Source organism: Lepisma saccharinum, chromosome 18 (assembly GCF_977018435.1).
Source record: "Lepisma saccharinum chromosome 18, izLepSacc3.1, whole genome shotgun sequence".
Taxonomy (NCBI): domain Eukaryota; kingdom Metazoa; phylum Arthropoda; class Insecta; order Zygentoma; family Lepismatidae; genus Lepisma; species Lepisma saccharinum.
The window spans coordinates 16734208-16750138 of record NC_139246.1 but is presented as its reverse complement, the minus strand read 5'-3'; the positions used below and the strand labels follow the sequence as shown (position 1 = coordinate 16750138).

General features: G+C 35.9%; 1 protein-coding gene across 2 annotated transcripts in view; it reads left to right on the top strand.

The window, feature by feature from the left end:
* Positions 1-15931, top strand: part of Dna2 (DNA replication helicase/nuclease 2) — a 65333-nt gene extending 49402 nt beyond the window's left edge. The window contains exons 13-17 of one of the 2 annotated variants that reach the window (XM_083140240.1): positions 1395-1581; positions 2564-2749; positions 4616-4873; positions 9942-10195; positions 14471-15931. In XM_083140240.1, coding sequence (XP_082996366.1) covers positions 1395-1581; positions 2564-2749; positions 4616-4873; positions 9942-10163 — 853 coding nt within the window. In that variant the 3' untranslated portion in view covers positions 10164-10195; positions 14471-15931. The remainder of the gene's footprint in view (positions 1-1394; positions 1582-2563; positions 2750-4615; positions 4874-9941; positions 10196-14470) is intronic. The other variant, XM_083140239.1, reaches the window with a different exon arrangement.

Below are 15931 nucleotides of genomic sequence, written 5' to 3'. Positions count from 1 at the left end.
GGGAAGAATTTTTGCCCATAGTTGTGTTTCTTGGTTTCAGGCTGGTTCAATAGATTTCACTTCTTAAAAATTGGTTGCCATAGTTCATGGATCTGTCATTTGTATGTATCAACTTATGTACATAACCAACTACAAAAATATGGAGAAATGTACGAGGCAGTAGTATCCTTTGATAATAAAGGAAGAACAAAAGAAGTTATTCATGTTGAGGGGAATAAACAATGTGGTTGATAATATCGACATCACACTTTCTGCACGAGCTGAATATGACAGCAGTCAGGCTCATCATGTTTGACTCCTGCTATTACAACAGCTCAAACCCATCACGCGCAGCAGACGAAATGGCTACACCAGCACCCCTAGCGGTAGTCGAGGAAAGCATCGAGTTCCCAAGTGGATGGTGGCAGAGGCCACCGAAATTAATAGAACATTTACAAGGAAGTTTTGCGGATATATCTTTAGTAACTCGCTTACGTCTTACATAAAAGAAGTTAGTTTTCAGAACCTTTCTAACTCTGAAAGTATGTACCTAGAGCAATTTTTCTACATAGAGGCACCTATCTACCGGAAGACCAATTCATGTATGTCATCCTCATACACTTCTGCTACCATTACATTGGTGGAAGGATAATGCAGATGCCATGAAAGGTCACCTCGTATGAGTCAGTTGTGTGCGAGCTTTCATGCAAGTTGTGGCTGTGTATGTTTTTCTGTTGCCAGTCAAAATGAACCAGAAAATCAAGAATCCTGCCAAGTGTAAAGTGAGCCCTGTCGCTCAGTTTTTGCACATTAGAAAGACTAGACCATCTGTAATCCATCATCAAACACAGAGGTTTATGGTGATAAGTGTAGGAAGTTCGAGCTTCAGTAAATTGATTACACTGACGTGAGAAGTGTATGAGGATGGTACACAAAAGCTTGTTTTGTTCATATTGTTTTCTTTTATATTACCAAACTTTCTGGATGGGGTAGTTGGCTAGCACACCAATTTTGGAACAAACTACAGATTCATTCTAGATTTGATCCTCACCATCGACAAAAATAAATTTGTTCACTTTAAGATGAGTGTGATACATTGTGATGTAGTACTTCAAAGCAGAAGCAGTAGGCGATGAATAAAATCCAATGCTAATAATAAGCAATTACATACAGTATCACGAAGATTCAGAGAAGTATTGAAATGTCCTTGCATGTAGACTAAAATTTGCTGCAGCAGATGTTTTGCATTTGAAAATAAATTGTGGGGTTAGTTTACTACCTCTTGAATTAATCATGACAACTTTCAAGTGTCACCATCCTTACTGTTAGAAAATACTATCTGTTTAGCCGTACTTTATTTGTCTCTTAGTTGTTTAATGTATGACTTGTTATGTTTAAGCATCTTATATTTTCAGGGAGCTTGGAATCCAGGAAACCCTTTTCAATAGGCTAGATGCACCCGAAACCACAGTCGCACTTGTGTTGCAGTACAGAATGAACCAAGCTATCACCAGCCTTGCAAATGCTTTGACGTACAACAACCAGTTGCAGTGTGGGACTGAAGAAGTTGCGCAAGCTACACTTTCGATGCCAAAAATTAAGGTATGTGCATGTCAGTGATGTCTAGCATTTTATTCATTCGATAATCGATCTACATTCCCAGATTTTACATTAAAAAGTAACAGTCCTGGTATATGTATTCATTAACTCTTTCTCTTTTGGCATGCTGATATAGCTTTTGCTGCGTAGTTGGGGAAATATTCAGAATTGCATAAAGTTGTAAAAAAAAAGTATTCCCCTATTCTTTAAAAAAGGGCCGTAGCCGGATTAGATTTTCATTGTTATTGAAGTGGATACAGTAGCATGCCAAAGGGAGGGGGGATTTGGAGAGGGGTTGGGAGGGCTCATAACCCTTTTGGTCCATCATTCCTAAAAAAAAAAAAAGAATGTTAAAAGCAGGAAAGACAGCAAAATGGTGGCTGACTACTAAAAAATAGTATATGTACCCTCACCCCCTTTCAAAAATCTTGGGCAAGCCACTGAGCAGATAAATGATCATTGTTGTTTACATACACACGGCAGTACACGTTTTTCATTTGTTCAGAACCAAAGGGAGTTATTTCTTTCGAAAATAGTTCAAATGACAGAGACTAGAATTCAGCATGTTCTGGGCGACTTCGCTCGACACCAGCAGTGACGAGAATATTCGAAATCGACTGCAGCTGCTTTCTGTAAGTTACGCATATTGAAGTAAATTGACAAGTTGCTTGCCGCAGCGAAAGAGTTAAGAAGTTGATAAATTTTTTACTTTGAGTTGCTCTTTTAAGTCCACTTCATGCACAGATAGGTTAATCAAGACTGGATCTACAGTTTAAAGTGGGATGTGAAACACTATGTGCCTCCACCGGGTATCGAACCTGGGACCCCTATATTACAAGGCAATAATGTTAACACTGCACCACCATTGAGGCCCTAAGAAGTTGATAACAGTTGATGCTTAAATATGTATTTTTTAACCCTTTTTTTATATTGTCATACAAATTAGTATTACGTCAAACAAGATAATTTATTAATCTGTTTTCAGGATGTACATAACTTATACAAGAGTGAGTCTTGGGTTTTGAAATCTTTGTCCACTGATCTTGATCAATCAGTACTGTTCATAGACATTGGAAACAATTGTATGAATGGTACAAACAAAGGTGATGGGAAGATTTCCAATGTGAAGGAAGCTGCAGTCTTACTTTACCTCATCCGAGTGTTGAAAGAGGTAAGCCTGTATTAAATACTAATGAACACAATCCATAAAATTTAACATGATAGGAGTGAGATTTAGCTAACATCACTTAAATAGTGAAAAATCCAGGAATTTTGCAGATCATCTGGATTTTACAAATGTTGCAAAATGAACAAGTTGTTCATTTCCACTTCTGGATTCAATTCTTGTGATTCCACTCCCCAAAAAGATTCAGTTCAGAAACTTGTTCCTCTCATTCTTATGATTCTCAGTCTGGTATAAATTACGGTTCCTTCTAATTTCAGTTCTATATAGATTCGGAGGTAATATATTTATTTAATTTTCACTTTTTATACAAGGTTTTGGAAAGGATATCAAAGTAAAAGTTGTAGTCCAGCTGTACTGCTTGATAACTTAATTAGGTTGAAATTATCAATACAATTATCGGAATGGTTGGTGAAGAAGAGGTTATCATCTATTATTTTATAGATCTTGTTGGCATTTACATTTTGGTGTAACAAGAAAAGAAATTTCGTTAGCAAGATTATAACACTAGTAGAATTTTCCGTAGTGAACATTAGCCTGACTGTTATCTGTTTTCACAAAGTTACTCCTTCCATTTGACACATGTGAAATAGATCACACATGTTGCTGTAATTCAAGTGTCTCACTTTTACATTCAGCGGCTGCACCAGGATTAATCATCTAGGGATGCTGAATTAAATTTAGGGGGTGCGATGTTGAAAATAAGAAAAACACAAAATATGCATGCATGTTTTAGCCCCTAAATCGATATCAATCAACTTTTAGTACGCATCTATGATAATATGCTAATGAAACTGAAGAATACTCACCACTTGCTTCATTTTTGCCTGATTTTAACACAAGAACGACGTTTGGAAATTTGAAAAGAACAGCTTGTTCAAGGGAGTCCAATGACACATAAGGATGACTGGAGGATTTTTTCCGTGGAGAATCAAGCAAGGCAAGGCACTTTTCCACGGCAAGGGGTAGAGGTATATTCCCTCTCCCCTAATAGTGTTGCTCATTCTCTCTCAAAAAATCCTTCAGTTTGAAATTAACAAGTTCCGATAACGCTTTTATAATAATAGTTTTTCTTGTATGTACGCATTGCTTGCATTGTAGAATTATTTTCCTGTAGTTTACGGTTATTATGTTTTTTTATCTGAAATGAAAAGAAAATAGACTGCTTCTTTTCACATTTAAGTTGCTATATTACAACAATGTAACATTGACAACATCCATTATATAACGGATTATTTTTGTTTTAAAAATTGCTAACCATTGTTATAACTGTATCTTCAGTCAAAATGAAAATAAATGTCTGATGAAGAGAGTGTGTGTTCTCCTGAAACGTCACAACAAAAAACTGTTGTCTTATGCTTGTAATAACCGTAAACTACAGGAAAATAGCTCTTATAATAATTAACATGACTGAGATGTACACTTTTAGATTGACACCCATTGTTTTTAAGTCCATTTTATGCATATATAGGCTAATCGGGACTGGCTCTACAGTTTAGAATCCAAACCACTATCACTATATGCCTCCACCGGGTATCAAATCTGGGATCTCTTGATTACAAGGCACTACCAATTGAGGTACATAATTCAGTTATTAATCAAATGTCAAATACGTTGTATAGGTGACCTAACATTCGGCCCTCAATATGACAACAACATGACATTGTAAGAGGTAATGTTTTCGGAAGAATGTTGGTTTTGCATAGGGGATGCTGAAGGGGGTGTGGAAGACTTCACGCCACCCCTGTTTACATTAGAAAATAGAAGGAAAGGATTGCATGTTAAACTGAACTTCACATCACAACAGCCCCACAACAGGTCCAGAACTGTTTTCATTTTTCCTTTATATTACAGGGAGGTGTTCCTATGAGTCAAGTGGGTATCATTTCACCATTTCGAGCTCAAGTTGCATTGGTTAAGAAGCTTTTAGTTGATGACCGGTACCCGAAAGATGTCACAGATGACTGCGACAATAAGAAGCCAACTGAAGCTGACTTGAGTGAAGTGGAAGTGAACACAGTTGATCAGTACCAAGGGAGGGATAAGGAAGTGATAATTTACTCATGTACAAAGTCCATAAAATTTGACGACACTACAAATTGTGAAGTTAAGGTAGGTTATAGTTCATGCTCCGGTGGCCATTACTTACTTCAGGGTGGCTACTCACCGGGAATCCCTTGAATTCCAGGAATTATGCATGAATTATTAACACTGGGAATTGTGTGTGAATTCTGCTTGAATTTTTCTCCGTAGACGTGAAAAATTAGTCCAAATTCCATTGAATTAATACATATTTATTAATGCCCTGAGGCACGTTTTTCACGGTTTAGCTTTTATTTTTATCGAGGAAGAAAAAGAAAAGAGAGCTGCGTGGATAATAGAGCAGAATTCTCTCAATCCGTTTGCTTTGTTAGTGTCCTTTGCAGAACAGTCTATCTGATGTACAGAAGATTATTGCAAGGTATCGTGAAGTTGATGAACTGAATTTGAAATTCTTATACAAGTGACAATTTCTCATAGATTACTATATCCCGTAACATTTGTGATTTACTGATGTATTTCTAGTCTGAGTATGCAAAATTGCACATGTAAACTCCGCACCTTAAATTAAATATACCATAGTTCTTCGAATTTAAGGTGCAGGTTTTGGTCAGATTTTAGACGTTTAAAATTCAGGTGCATCTTATATTCGATGTATATACTACAATATACGTTATATACAATATTAGGGATGGGCCGATATGAAATTTTGGCCGATACCAATATTCTACCGATCCGATATAAAATTAAAAATGGTCCTTGAAGAACCTGAAAAATTCACTGACCTCCTTAATAAATGTGTGTTTCAAGGTGACTGCAGTGCAAAAGAAGCTGCATATTTAGACATTTACTTTTTTTTAAAGTAGGGCATCGAGATTATCCATAAAAATTACAACAAAGTGGCAAAATTTTGCACTAAATTATCAGATATTTATTGATATATTGGATTATTTTACCAATAAACCGATACACCGATATGCCTATATCAGCAGATACCGATAGAGTACCAATTAATCGGTTCCATCCCTATACAATATACCAAAAAAATGTAAAAACAGAAGTTACCAATGTTGCAAGGTAAAGTACCGTATCCCGTATTTGTAAACAAATAAACATGTACCCTATAGATGTTTAAATAAAGAAAAAAATGTAAAAACAGAAGTTACCAATGTTGCAAGGTAAAGTACCGTATAGGTATTTGTAAACAAATAAACATGTACCCTATAAATGTTTAATTAAACACCACAAAGGTTAAAATATGAACATCTTTGTGCATATTCCTGCGCCTTAAATTCAAAGAATTTCTTTTTTCGGAAAAAATTAGGCGAAAATTCAGGTGTGCCTTAGATTTGATGGCATCTTCGATTCGAAGAACTACGGTATATACTGTTTAATTTAATCGAATTAGAAATTTTGGATACACTTGGGGAATCACACAAACCCTTTATATTTGTGCATGTATGTGTGTGGGTGATGCGAGGCTGTAATACGTAAGGTTGGAATAGAGAAAACATCTGCTTGGACCCTTGAATTATTGGAAAGCTTGCCTTGAAAACTGGGAATTATACTTGAATTGTATCATGGCCCTAGAGTGGCCACCCTGTGTATTTTTTTAGAAATCCTCAGTTGTTTTGTTTGCTGTGATAGGTAACACACAAAGGTAACCTGTCAATATAGAAATTTCCTAAATTTGAAGATCTAACAGATGTCACCACATACTGCTCTACCAAAAAGAGAACCCTCCGGTGCTGTCATTGAATTTTGAACCCTGGGAGTGTGGGTGATGCACTCACCTGCTTGCTATGTAATCCTGCCCCTGCATTGCCAAAATGTGAAACATTTTTGACACATCACATTTATTCAGTGTGTTTGTATTATCATGAAGAGTAAAACCATTCACAGCAAAAGCAGAGATGTAATATTTAACGTCTTTGAATTCTTTTTTAACAGTGAAGCAAGGAATTATAAATATGGCAACATGGACACAAGCAGGGGCTGTGAAAGGAATAAACAAATGACTGTCCAATTTAGTTTATAATTTGGCCAGGTCTTTCTCTTGTGGTATTTTTGATTGGACCATCTGTCAATCAGACAGTTGAAAGGTTACAATCAATACATTTTTAATGTTGCAATATCTTCGAAACCACACAAGTTATAAACACACAATTTAACAATTTCTGAGCGATTAGCTGAAGAGTTGAATTATCTACACTGTCTATTGGATGTGCAAGTCCCTTCAACTCAAGCACACAGCATGTTGATACCTTTCCAAGCCCCAAGGTTTCATAAAGCTTTTCTTCGATAAGCACAATGTAAAATACTGCAATTTAATAGCTCTCTGATCAACATGTTATCCAGATCAGATCCATGTTGTCGGGACATGGTACCTCTCTGTCTTCTGTAAATATCGGTATTTGCTTTCATACAGGTGTGAGTGTGTGCATGTCTAAGTAAGATATATTTTTACTTCTGCGTAGTTTTCCAAGTTGATAAGTGATAAATGGATAAGTGTTGTGTTGATAAGTTTTATTAGTATTACCAAAATGCTGTAATTTGAAAACATAGAGAATTTTGGTGTTGTGGTTACTTGAAAATTAATTGACTAAGTAGGTTTTAATTTTAACATTGATGATTTTATGTAAAAAATTCATAAAACAATCAAATGCTGATCAAAGCAAATTTTATTGTAGAAAAAAGTTATACATAGGGGCATGCATATTTCGTTTTTGACGAAAAAACGAAATGTGAAAAAACACATGTATGTATTTTGTTAATTTTTCATGTTTTTGAAAGGTGTGAGATCATGGGCATCTGGAAGGGGGGGCCATGCCCCCCCCATGGAAAATGAAAGTCAACCAAAAATTATATATTTTTCGCATATAATTTAATTTTAGCTGCAATAATGTATGTTAATTATTGCATGAATATGATACATTCAAATTTAAGCAATGTTTTTTGAGGGAACAACACTATTATTGGAGAAAATATGCCTTCCTTGCCCCCCCCCCCCCCCTGGAAAAAAATACCTTCGTTGCCCCTCCCTGGAAAAAATTCTGCAGACGTCCATGTGTGAGATGCATTTTGTGACCATGTTTTGTCACGAAATAATGCGAAATGAACTGCAAAAAGCGAAATTAACTCTTAAACACGAAATTTACTGTTTATATACCGACGTGACACTTTCTGAAGTCTGAAGTATCCTGTGAGTTATGCAATTCACGGAAAATTGATTAATTCTGCTGTAATTATTTGAGAAGCAAAAATAAACCCCTTTACACAGGAATAAACTTAATACTCTGGTAACTTCATAAATGTGCTATTAGAAGGGATAAGTTTATTTTGTGTAATAAGTGCAGTTTTTAAATCAAACTTAGGATTATATTCACAATTTTAAAACCAAAATGTCATTTTATATAGCACTTTTCATGTGATTATTCACCGCTATAACACTGAAATTTCATTTTATTTACCGCTTTTGAACCCGAAATCGACTTTGTTTTTGTACTGAAATTTTGCTTTTTTAATTACCAAAAATATTTGCCTCTAGTTATACACTAAAACGTTATGTTTCCACCACATTTGTGAATCTTTGTCTGAAGAAGACCCTGTTAGAGGGTGGAAACATTACGTTTTAGTGTATAAATTTTCTCTACACAAAATCATGTGTGCTAGTTCACAAGTGTGTTGTGGCTGGATATTCAAAACCAACATAATAGTTGTTTTGTTATGGAGGTGTTTCAGAGAACGTATTCTAATAGTATGCCCAAATGAAAAGGAGACCTTTGCTGTAGCGGCGTTGTATCTAATCGAAGAAGGTAAATGTTTGCCAATAGATGGCATGGTGTTTGTCCCATTTTGCAGCTGTAGCAAACGGCTTCGCCTGCTGTTTCCTCAGTTGGTGAGAGTTGTTTTGTGCAGACGGGTGCATTATGGATTCCTCCAGATCAGCGCAGAGAGGATAGTGCTGCTCCAGGACAACGTTAGGCAACATGTGGCCAAGAAGACCCTCGACCTGCCGAGATCATTTCAATGGGAAGTCCTCACACATCCTCCGTACAGACCCGATATTTCCTCATGTGACTTCCATATCTTTGGTCCCTTAAAACAATCACTGAAAGGTCAACAGTTCACCTGTGACAAGGAAGTGCAGAACTGGATCCGTAAGCAATCCAGGAGTTTCTACACTGGAGCCTTCACTCCCTTCCAACGTGCTGTGATTAGTACATCAATGGCAATTATGTGTAGGTATCGTATTACACAATATGTAATGCAAATATTCTGTAATATAATATTCTTTAGATATAACCGTAGTCTCCTTTTCATTTGGGCATACCTTATATGTAGGAATTTCAGCGAAAAATGCAGGCTCAAACCCAGGTCTCTGGCATGCCATGCCATTGCTCTACCACTGAGCTACCGAACTAGCCTTCCATTGCCTGATTTTTTGCTCATACTGTTTTACCTGTGTTAATCGTCTCTGCTAGTGCTACCGCAATGGGATCTATTGTCTTTGAAACACTGTACACTACATAGTACATCTCCTGTGTGTGCCAAATCTTAATGAACATATTCTATGACGAGTAAAAAAGCTGAGCATAGAATCAGTCCAGGTAAGTGGACAGTATTCAATAATAGGGGACATCGAAAAATATGCTAATTTAGTGCAAAATGTGCCATTATGTTATTACAGTGGAACCTCGATTTACGTTTTTTCAGAGGTCCAAACTGAAAAAAAATTAAAGTATGGGAAAATGTAAAATCCGGGAATGTAAAATCGTAGTTCCACTGTAGTTTTGTAGATGTAATTCACATACCTTGGTTTTGTAAAGCAAGTGTCTAAATAGTATGCAGTTTTCTTTTTTAAAGGGAAAAACCTTGCAGTCATCTGGCTACATATATTAATTATGAAGGTTAACAAGCCATTCATGTTCTTCAAGAAACATTTGCAATTTTATTGTGGATTAGTAGAACATCCGTAAATTTTATATTGGCACTTTCATTGGTATCGGGGAAAGAATCACATTGTTCCACTCTACTGAATTTTTTTTATGAAGGAAAAAAGTAAATTGTATATTTTGTTCTCCCTTACACCTAGTTCCAGTCACTTTGTTTCATTAATAATAAAATATATTTGTTTCAGGATGGTGAAATTTTGAGTGACAAACGGAGATTGACAGTAGCCATAACACGTGCAAAGCATAAATTAATTGTTATTGGGGACAGAAAGACATTGCAGCGTTATGTGCCATTTCAACAGTTACTGAGTTCACTACCCACATCTAATATTCTCCAATTAGAAAATGGAGTTCTTGGATTTGATTGGACCAGAGTACTTGATGGAATGCCTCACTTGACTTCATAGATGGGGCATTTTATGAACTGCATAGATAAAAGGTTGGTACATCTCTTTGTACTAGAGTCAATACGTGTTTGTATTTTTGTAGTCTGGGAAATATTAGAATTTAATTCTTAATCATGTGTATTCATGGCCAACTTTCAAACTGATATCATGACACTAAAATACCACTGATATAAAAGCTATTCTTATTGGCAATATTTCAAGTTTCACCAGTGTACAAGAATAATATGAATAATTATAAATTGCTTGTTACTTTTAATTAGCAATTTCAGTTTAAAATGTTCGAAAACAAGGTCCTGTGAGACCTACATGTTCAGTTGCTGACATTGATAATTCATTTTTTACAGAAATGTGAACTGTGAAGTTACTTATTGTGATATTAATTTTAGCTGATTTTAAAGAATAGGAAGTGCATTTTCTTACCCCATTTTGCCACAAAATGTTATAAAATATACATAAAGCAAAATAAACTCTTGTACGTGAAATTTGCAATTTATATGTAGGCACAACACTTTTCCTGAGTGAATTTTTCTGTAAGTTAGGAAGAATTTCTCAAACATTAATTATGGAGCAAAATATGTGAGGAAAAAATTATAAAGGAGAATAATATTTATATTAATAATTAGGGGTGAGGCAGTGTCAATATTGGCCAGTGCAATTTTTATAAATTATTTTCTAATATTGTATGGGAAAATTTATGAAATTGCATGAATGTCCATCAACTTCATCTCCGTAGGATTCATTCTCATCATCATGATTAGCCAAATGTGGTAGAAAAGCAAAATGAAATAAATACATAAATGTTATAACGCATGTTTTATCAAAGATAGAAACTAAAAACACTTGTATTTGTAGCACAAAGTAAAAATTATTTTGGAACTTTGATTTATTAAAATGGTGTTCTGTAGTCTGAGAAATTTCTTCTCGTTTCTAAAAATTATGTCCCACATCAACAGCTATCTGCCAACTATTGTGTCATTGATCAATGACGCTACCACTGCGCCATGGGGGAGGCCCCTTTTTAAATGTGTGTGTGTGTGTAACGTTATGTCAGCTTCTGTGTATTTTGTGCATAAGTGTTTGGCAACACTGTTGCATCCTTTCTGCCCCTTACAATGCTGCTTGCTGTGAGTTCGACACGTGCATATGAGAGCTCTCTCTCACAAATGATGCAGGCTGTCCAGGGATGTTCTAGAGTTTATGATGGTACACAGTTTTTCCAAATGACTCACCCTATGCTGCCCCCCCCCCCCCCCCAGTCCCAAAAAAATTCTGGTGGAGCGAAGTCTGGGGAATGGACCATTTAGTGGAGACATCACAAGCAGACAACTGAACAAGATTGAGTGCAAACTATGCCATCGTGTGGTGTTTCCCTATGCGATAGGATTTTCAGTCACATGGGGTAATTTTTAAAATTGTAATGTGTGTCTTACATTTATGTAAATATGATATTTTCGAATAATACAGATACCTTAACAAGGTGGATTGATTTAAATCAGGCTGATTGAAATCTCGATTTAAAGCACTTTAAATATATAATTTACAGAATATTGTACATAATGATTTTGTAGATACATATCAGTAGAGCCCGGGACTTTATGTTATAACATATTTTTCATTTGGCTTCGGATCTAATATTGGGGTGAGATCTTTACATATCTGATGAAAATCAGCAGAAATAGACAAACTTGCCAAAGCATATTTTGACATATTTCACCAATTTCGCGTTTTTACAACATATTTCTTCAATTTTGTTGTAATAAGACATATTTCTGTATACTTTCGTAATTCTCTCGCACATAACCGATTATTTCATAATTTTTTTTTCGTAGCTTTAGCACAACGGATAGTTCATATTGTCGATGGCAGGATATGGAAATTGCGGAGGAAGAAAGGTGCCGTCTTTTCTTAGTACAGAACCATAATACCCCACTTTTTTGTACCACTGACAATTGATAGCAATGCAAACATTATTGAGGAAAAATGTTCTCTCTCATTGTTGCACAGGAAGTAGTTTCCTTCTCATTTCTTTGTCTTTTTCGCTTTTCACAAAAATCAGTCAAAAGTAAGCATAACATTCGGTACATTACAGCCCCTACTCTACTATGGGAGAAATTCGAGAGTACTGTTGTGCATATTTTTGGCTTTACTGGGAATATTTCTGCATTTTTCTGACATATTTTCCAATTTATATGACATAATTACATACATATTTTACAGTTTTTTTTAGGACATAAAGTCCCAGGCCCTACATATCAAAATCACTTTTGGTGAAAGTACATCAATCTTGTAATCATTTAATGGTGTTTATAAGGCTCTATGAAAGGAAAAGAAAGGAAACAAAATACGTGTACTTGTGGGGTGAAGCTCATACGAAAGGAAATGTAATATGTACATTTTTGTAAATACGCTTAAATTTCTCGATTTAAAATTCAATAATTTTTATAGGGAAAAAATGCAAACTTGTGTAGAATAATACACAAAATACGAATCATGTTAAACCATAAATATGGCATCTGATACTTTAGAAACTATCATTAAAAAATTACCAAAATTCATCTACAAAGACTATAATTTATAATTATATAGTACATCCAGAATGTTTTATTTTCACTGAAATAAAAGTTACTAGTTTCATTAACACACTCAACAACAATTTCCATAGGTTCATATATACAGGATCAGAAGCAGAAAAATGTATATTTACATATAATTTTTTATTTGCTTTAATCAGACTCTTCAAATATTTCACAGGACCGGTTACCAGAAAAAGCCTTTGTATATAAAAGAAAAAAATCATATGTATGGTGCCAAAAACCATGATTTTTATCCTCCGTGCACCTTAGAGAGGTTACGGTGAATTACAGGGTGTCTCACTCGTAAGGGGCCCCGGAAAAAGTGTTATAAAAATCTTAAAAGAGGATATGAAACCAAATTTGTACATAATATACCTTTATGGTTGAGAAATGAAGGTACATTACAAGAAGTGCTGGAAATGACCTCCCCCCACCTGTATACACAGTTTAACACGGCACTGCATGTGTGTGAATGTTGCTGCCAGAGTATTCGGCGTGACTGCCTGGATTTCACGGCGGATGTTCTCACGTAACTCGTCAATGGTGCGTGGTTTGTTCTTGTACACACTACCTTTAAGGTGACCCCACAGAAAAAAGTCCAGGGCCAAGTCTGGTGACCTTGGGGGCCATAATCCTTTCGAAATCACTCGGTCAAGGAAAAATGATTCCACCGCAGCCATACTCGCGTCAGACGTGTGGCATGTTGCCCCATCTTGCTGGTACCAGCCAAATGTCAGTTTCTCGTCATCCAACTGGTTCACAAATTCATGAAACAATACCTGGTACACATCACTGTTGACAGTAGTGTCAAAAAAAATTGGCCCGATGATGCGCCGCTGTGATAATGCACAGAACACGGCCACCTTCTGTGAATGAAGGGGTTCCTCAACGATTGCATGCTGGTTGTCACTACTCCATAAACGTGTGTTTTGCGAGTTCACGTATCCTGACAAGTGGAACCACGCTTCATCACTGTACCACGTGTACTGCAATATCCCTGGCCTCACGAGTTACGTGAGAACTTTCACGAACATGCAGCGCCGTGTTGAACTGTGTGTACAGGTGGGGGGGAGGTCACTTCCAGCACTTCTTGTAATGTACCTTCATTTCTCAACCATAAAGGTATGTCATGTACAAATTTGGTTTCATATCCTCTTTTATTAAGAATTTTATAATACTTTTTCTGGGGCCCCTTATGAGTGGGACACTCTGTATAATAAAGGAAATCGTGCATTTTGAAGAAACCATCCCATTCTCAAAGCTCAACTTCCACACCACTGCCTGATGGAACCAAACAACCTCATGTGGCTGCAGCAGCACCACCACCTATTGGCTGCTGACTAGGAGCATCCACTTTATTTGAATTCTTACTCCAGTTATTCCTTGTCCTCTGTAAGGTATGTGTAATATATCAACATATTCCCTGAAATATCATCGTTACATTGATGTATGATACACATCACAATTTTATTTCATACCTGCTGTCACAATTTTCAAAGTTGCCCATTGAGGAAAATCCAATGCTATTGCATAGGAAAACACCACACGATGGGTTTGTTTGGACTCAATCTTGCTCAGTTGTCTGCTCGTGACCTCACACTAATGTAGTTGCCAAGTATGGAGATTTTTTTTGAATTTATATTTGTATTGTGTGTATAAATTTGGATCACCCTGTATGCACTTGTCATTCATTTTGTAACATTTATTTTTGTTTGTATACTTATCTCCCAACAGATTGAAGTGAAATCAGCGTTTTGGCACATATCCTCATTACAGATCTCAAGCTAAGTTTACAAACATTGTATTATAACAGCAGGACTATGAAGAAGGTTACTCACTGCCACTATTGACGGTGTACCTTTTCTAAAAGTACTTGTACCTGAAGCGTAATAATTTGTAAGTTATAAAAGGAGCTTTTGTAATTTTTTTAATATTCGTTTCATACATTGTTATATAAAATTTCCAAGGTAGCTGTACTATTTTATGTAGTGTGCAAGTGTGTTATTTTTATACAGATACGTAGATAGCTATACAGCATTAAGTATAACTTTCTTGGCTTTCTGACACCAAGTGGTGTGGATCCTATTGTGGCAGGAAATCAAGTTACCTTACCCTATAGTATGGTGTTAGAATGAACTAAGATGTATTGTCCAATTTGTGAAACATTTACTAATAGTCATATACTTATTATGCATTGTTGCTTTTCAAAGCGACATTTGTTTTGTACATTGCATTGAAATTCAAGTTATTTTGTTAGATTATATAAATTATGAATTTGTTGGTGTCGGTAGATTTTTGTAATGTAGAGGACTTTTCTCTAAAACACACTTTGCAATTTTGTTGAATTTTTTGTTGTAGATGTATTCTCTAATTTCAATGTAGTCACAAGTTGCAATTTTGGGAACACATTCTCAGGTCAGAACACTAGTAACAGCCATCAATGATTTGTCATTATAGAAAGAAAATGTTTACATTTCAATGCTTCATTAATGACACGTGACTAGTGTGCGAATTAACCTTTTTGCTTTGGGGGGTCGTTTTTGTGATTTCATTTCTAGCGGGGGTGGGCTAGGCTTTTTTAGGTATGCAAATTTGTATATGCTACCAGCTAATAAACTCTACTATTGCCTTCCAATTCTAAATACCTAGGACATTAAATCTTATACCATTTAGAAGTAATTTAGAAACACTATATTTACATTCTAAGAAAATCCCAAACTCATACACAAAAAGAGCTATTGAACTAGTAACACCGAGAAAACTTGACCAAATATCTATTGTACGTTCAACTCAATAACTGCGTGCGGCCAGAAATGTGATCTACATACCTCCCAACGAATAAAGCTGGCGAAATCAGCTCTTCTTGCCATGGCAGCTTTCGTAGTTTATTTGACAATGGACAGAGCAACGGCATTACTCTGGGAGCTCTTTGTAAAACCTCTGCACGTAACGACAATAAACAATGAGCTATTTAAAAGTAGAACTTCAGACGAGAAGTAGGCTGCAATTGTTTTAAAGATTAATTAACTGTTCTCCCAAATGATTTTTTAGTGTTTCTTCCGCAGTTTAAATATTGTATACTACATATTTTCAATTCCATTTGGCAGGGATAGAAAGATCCCTGGCAGGGATTAAAAATAAATTCTTCTGCGGGGGACAAAAATATTTGTGGGGTGGAAATTCCCGGCACCCCCC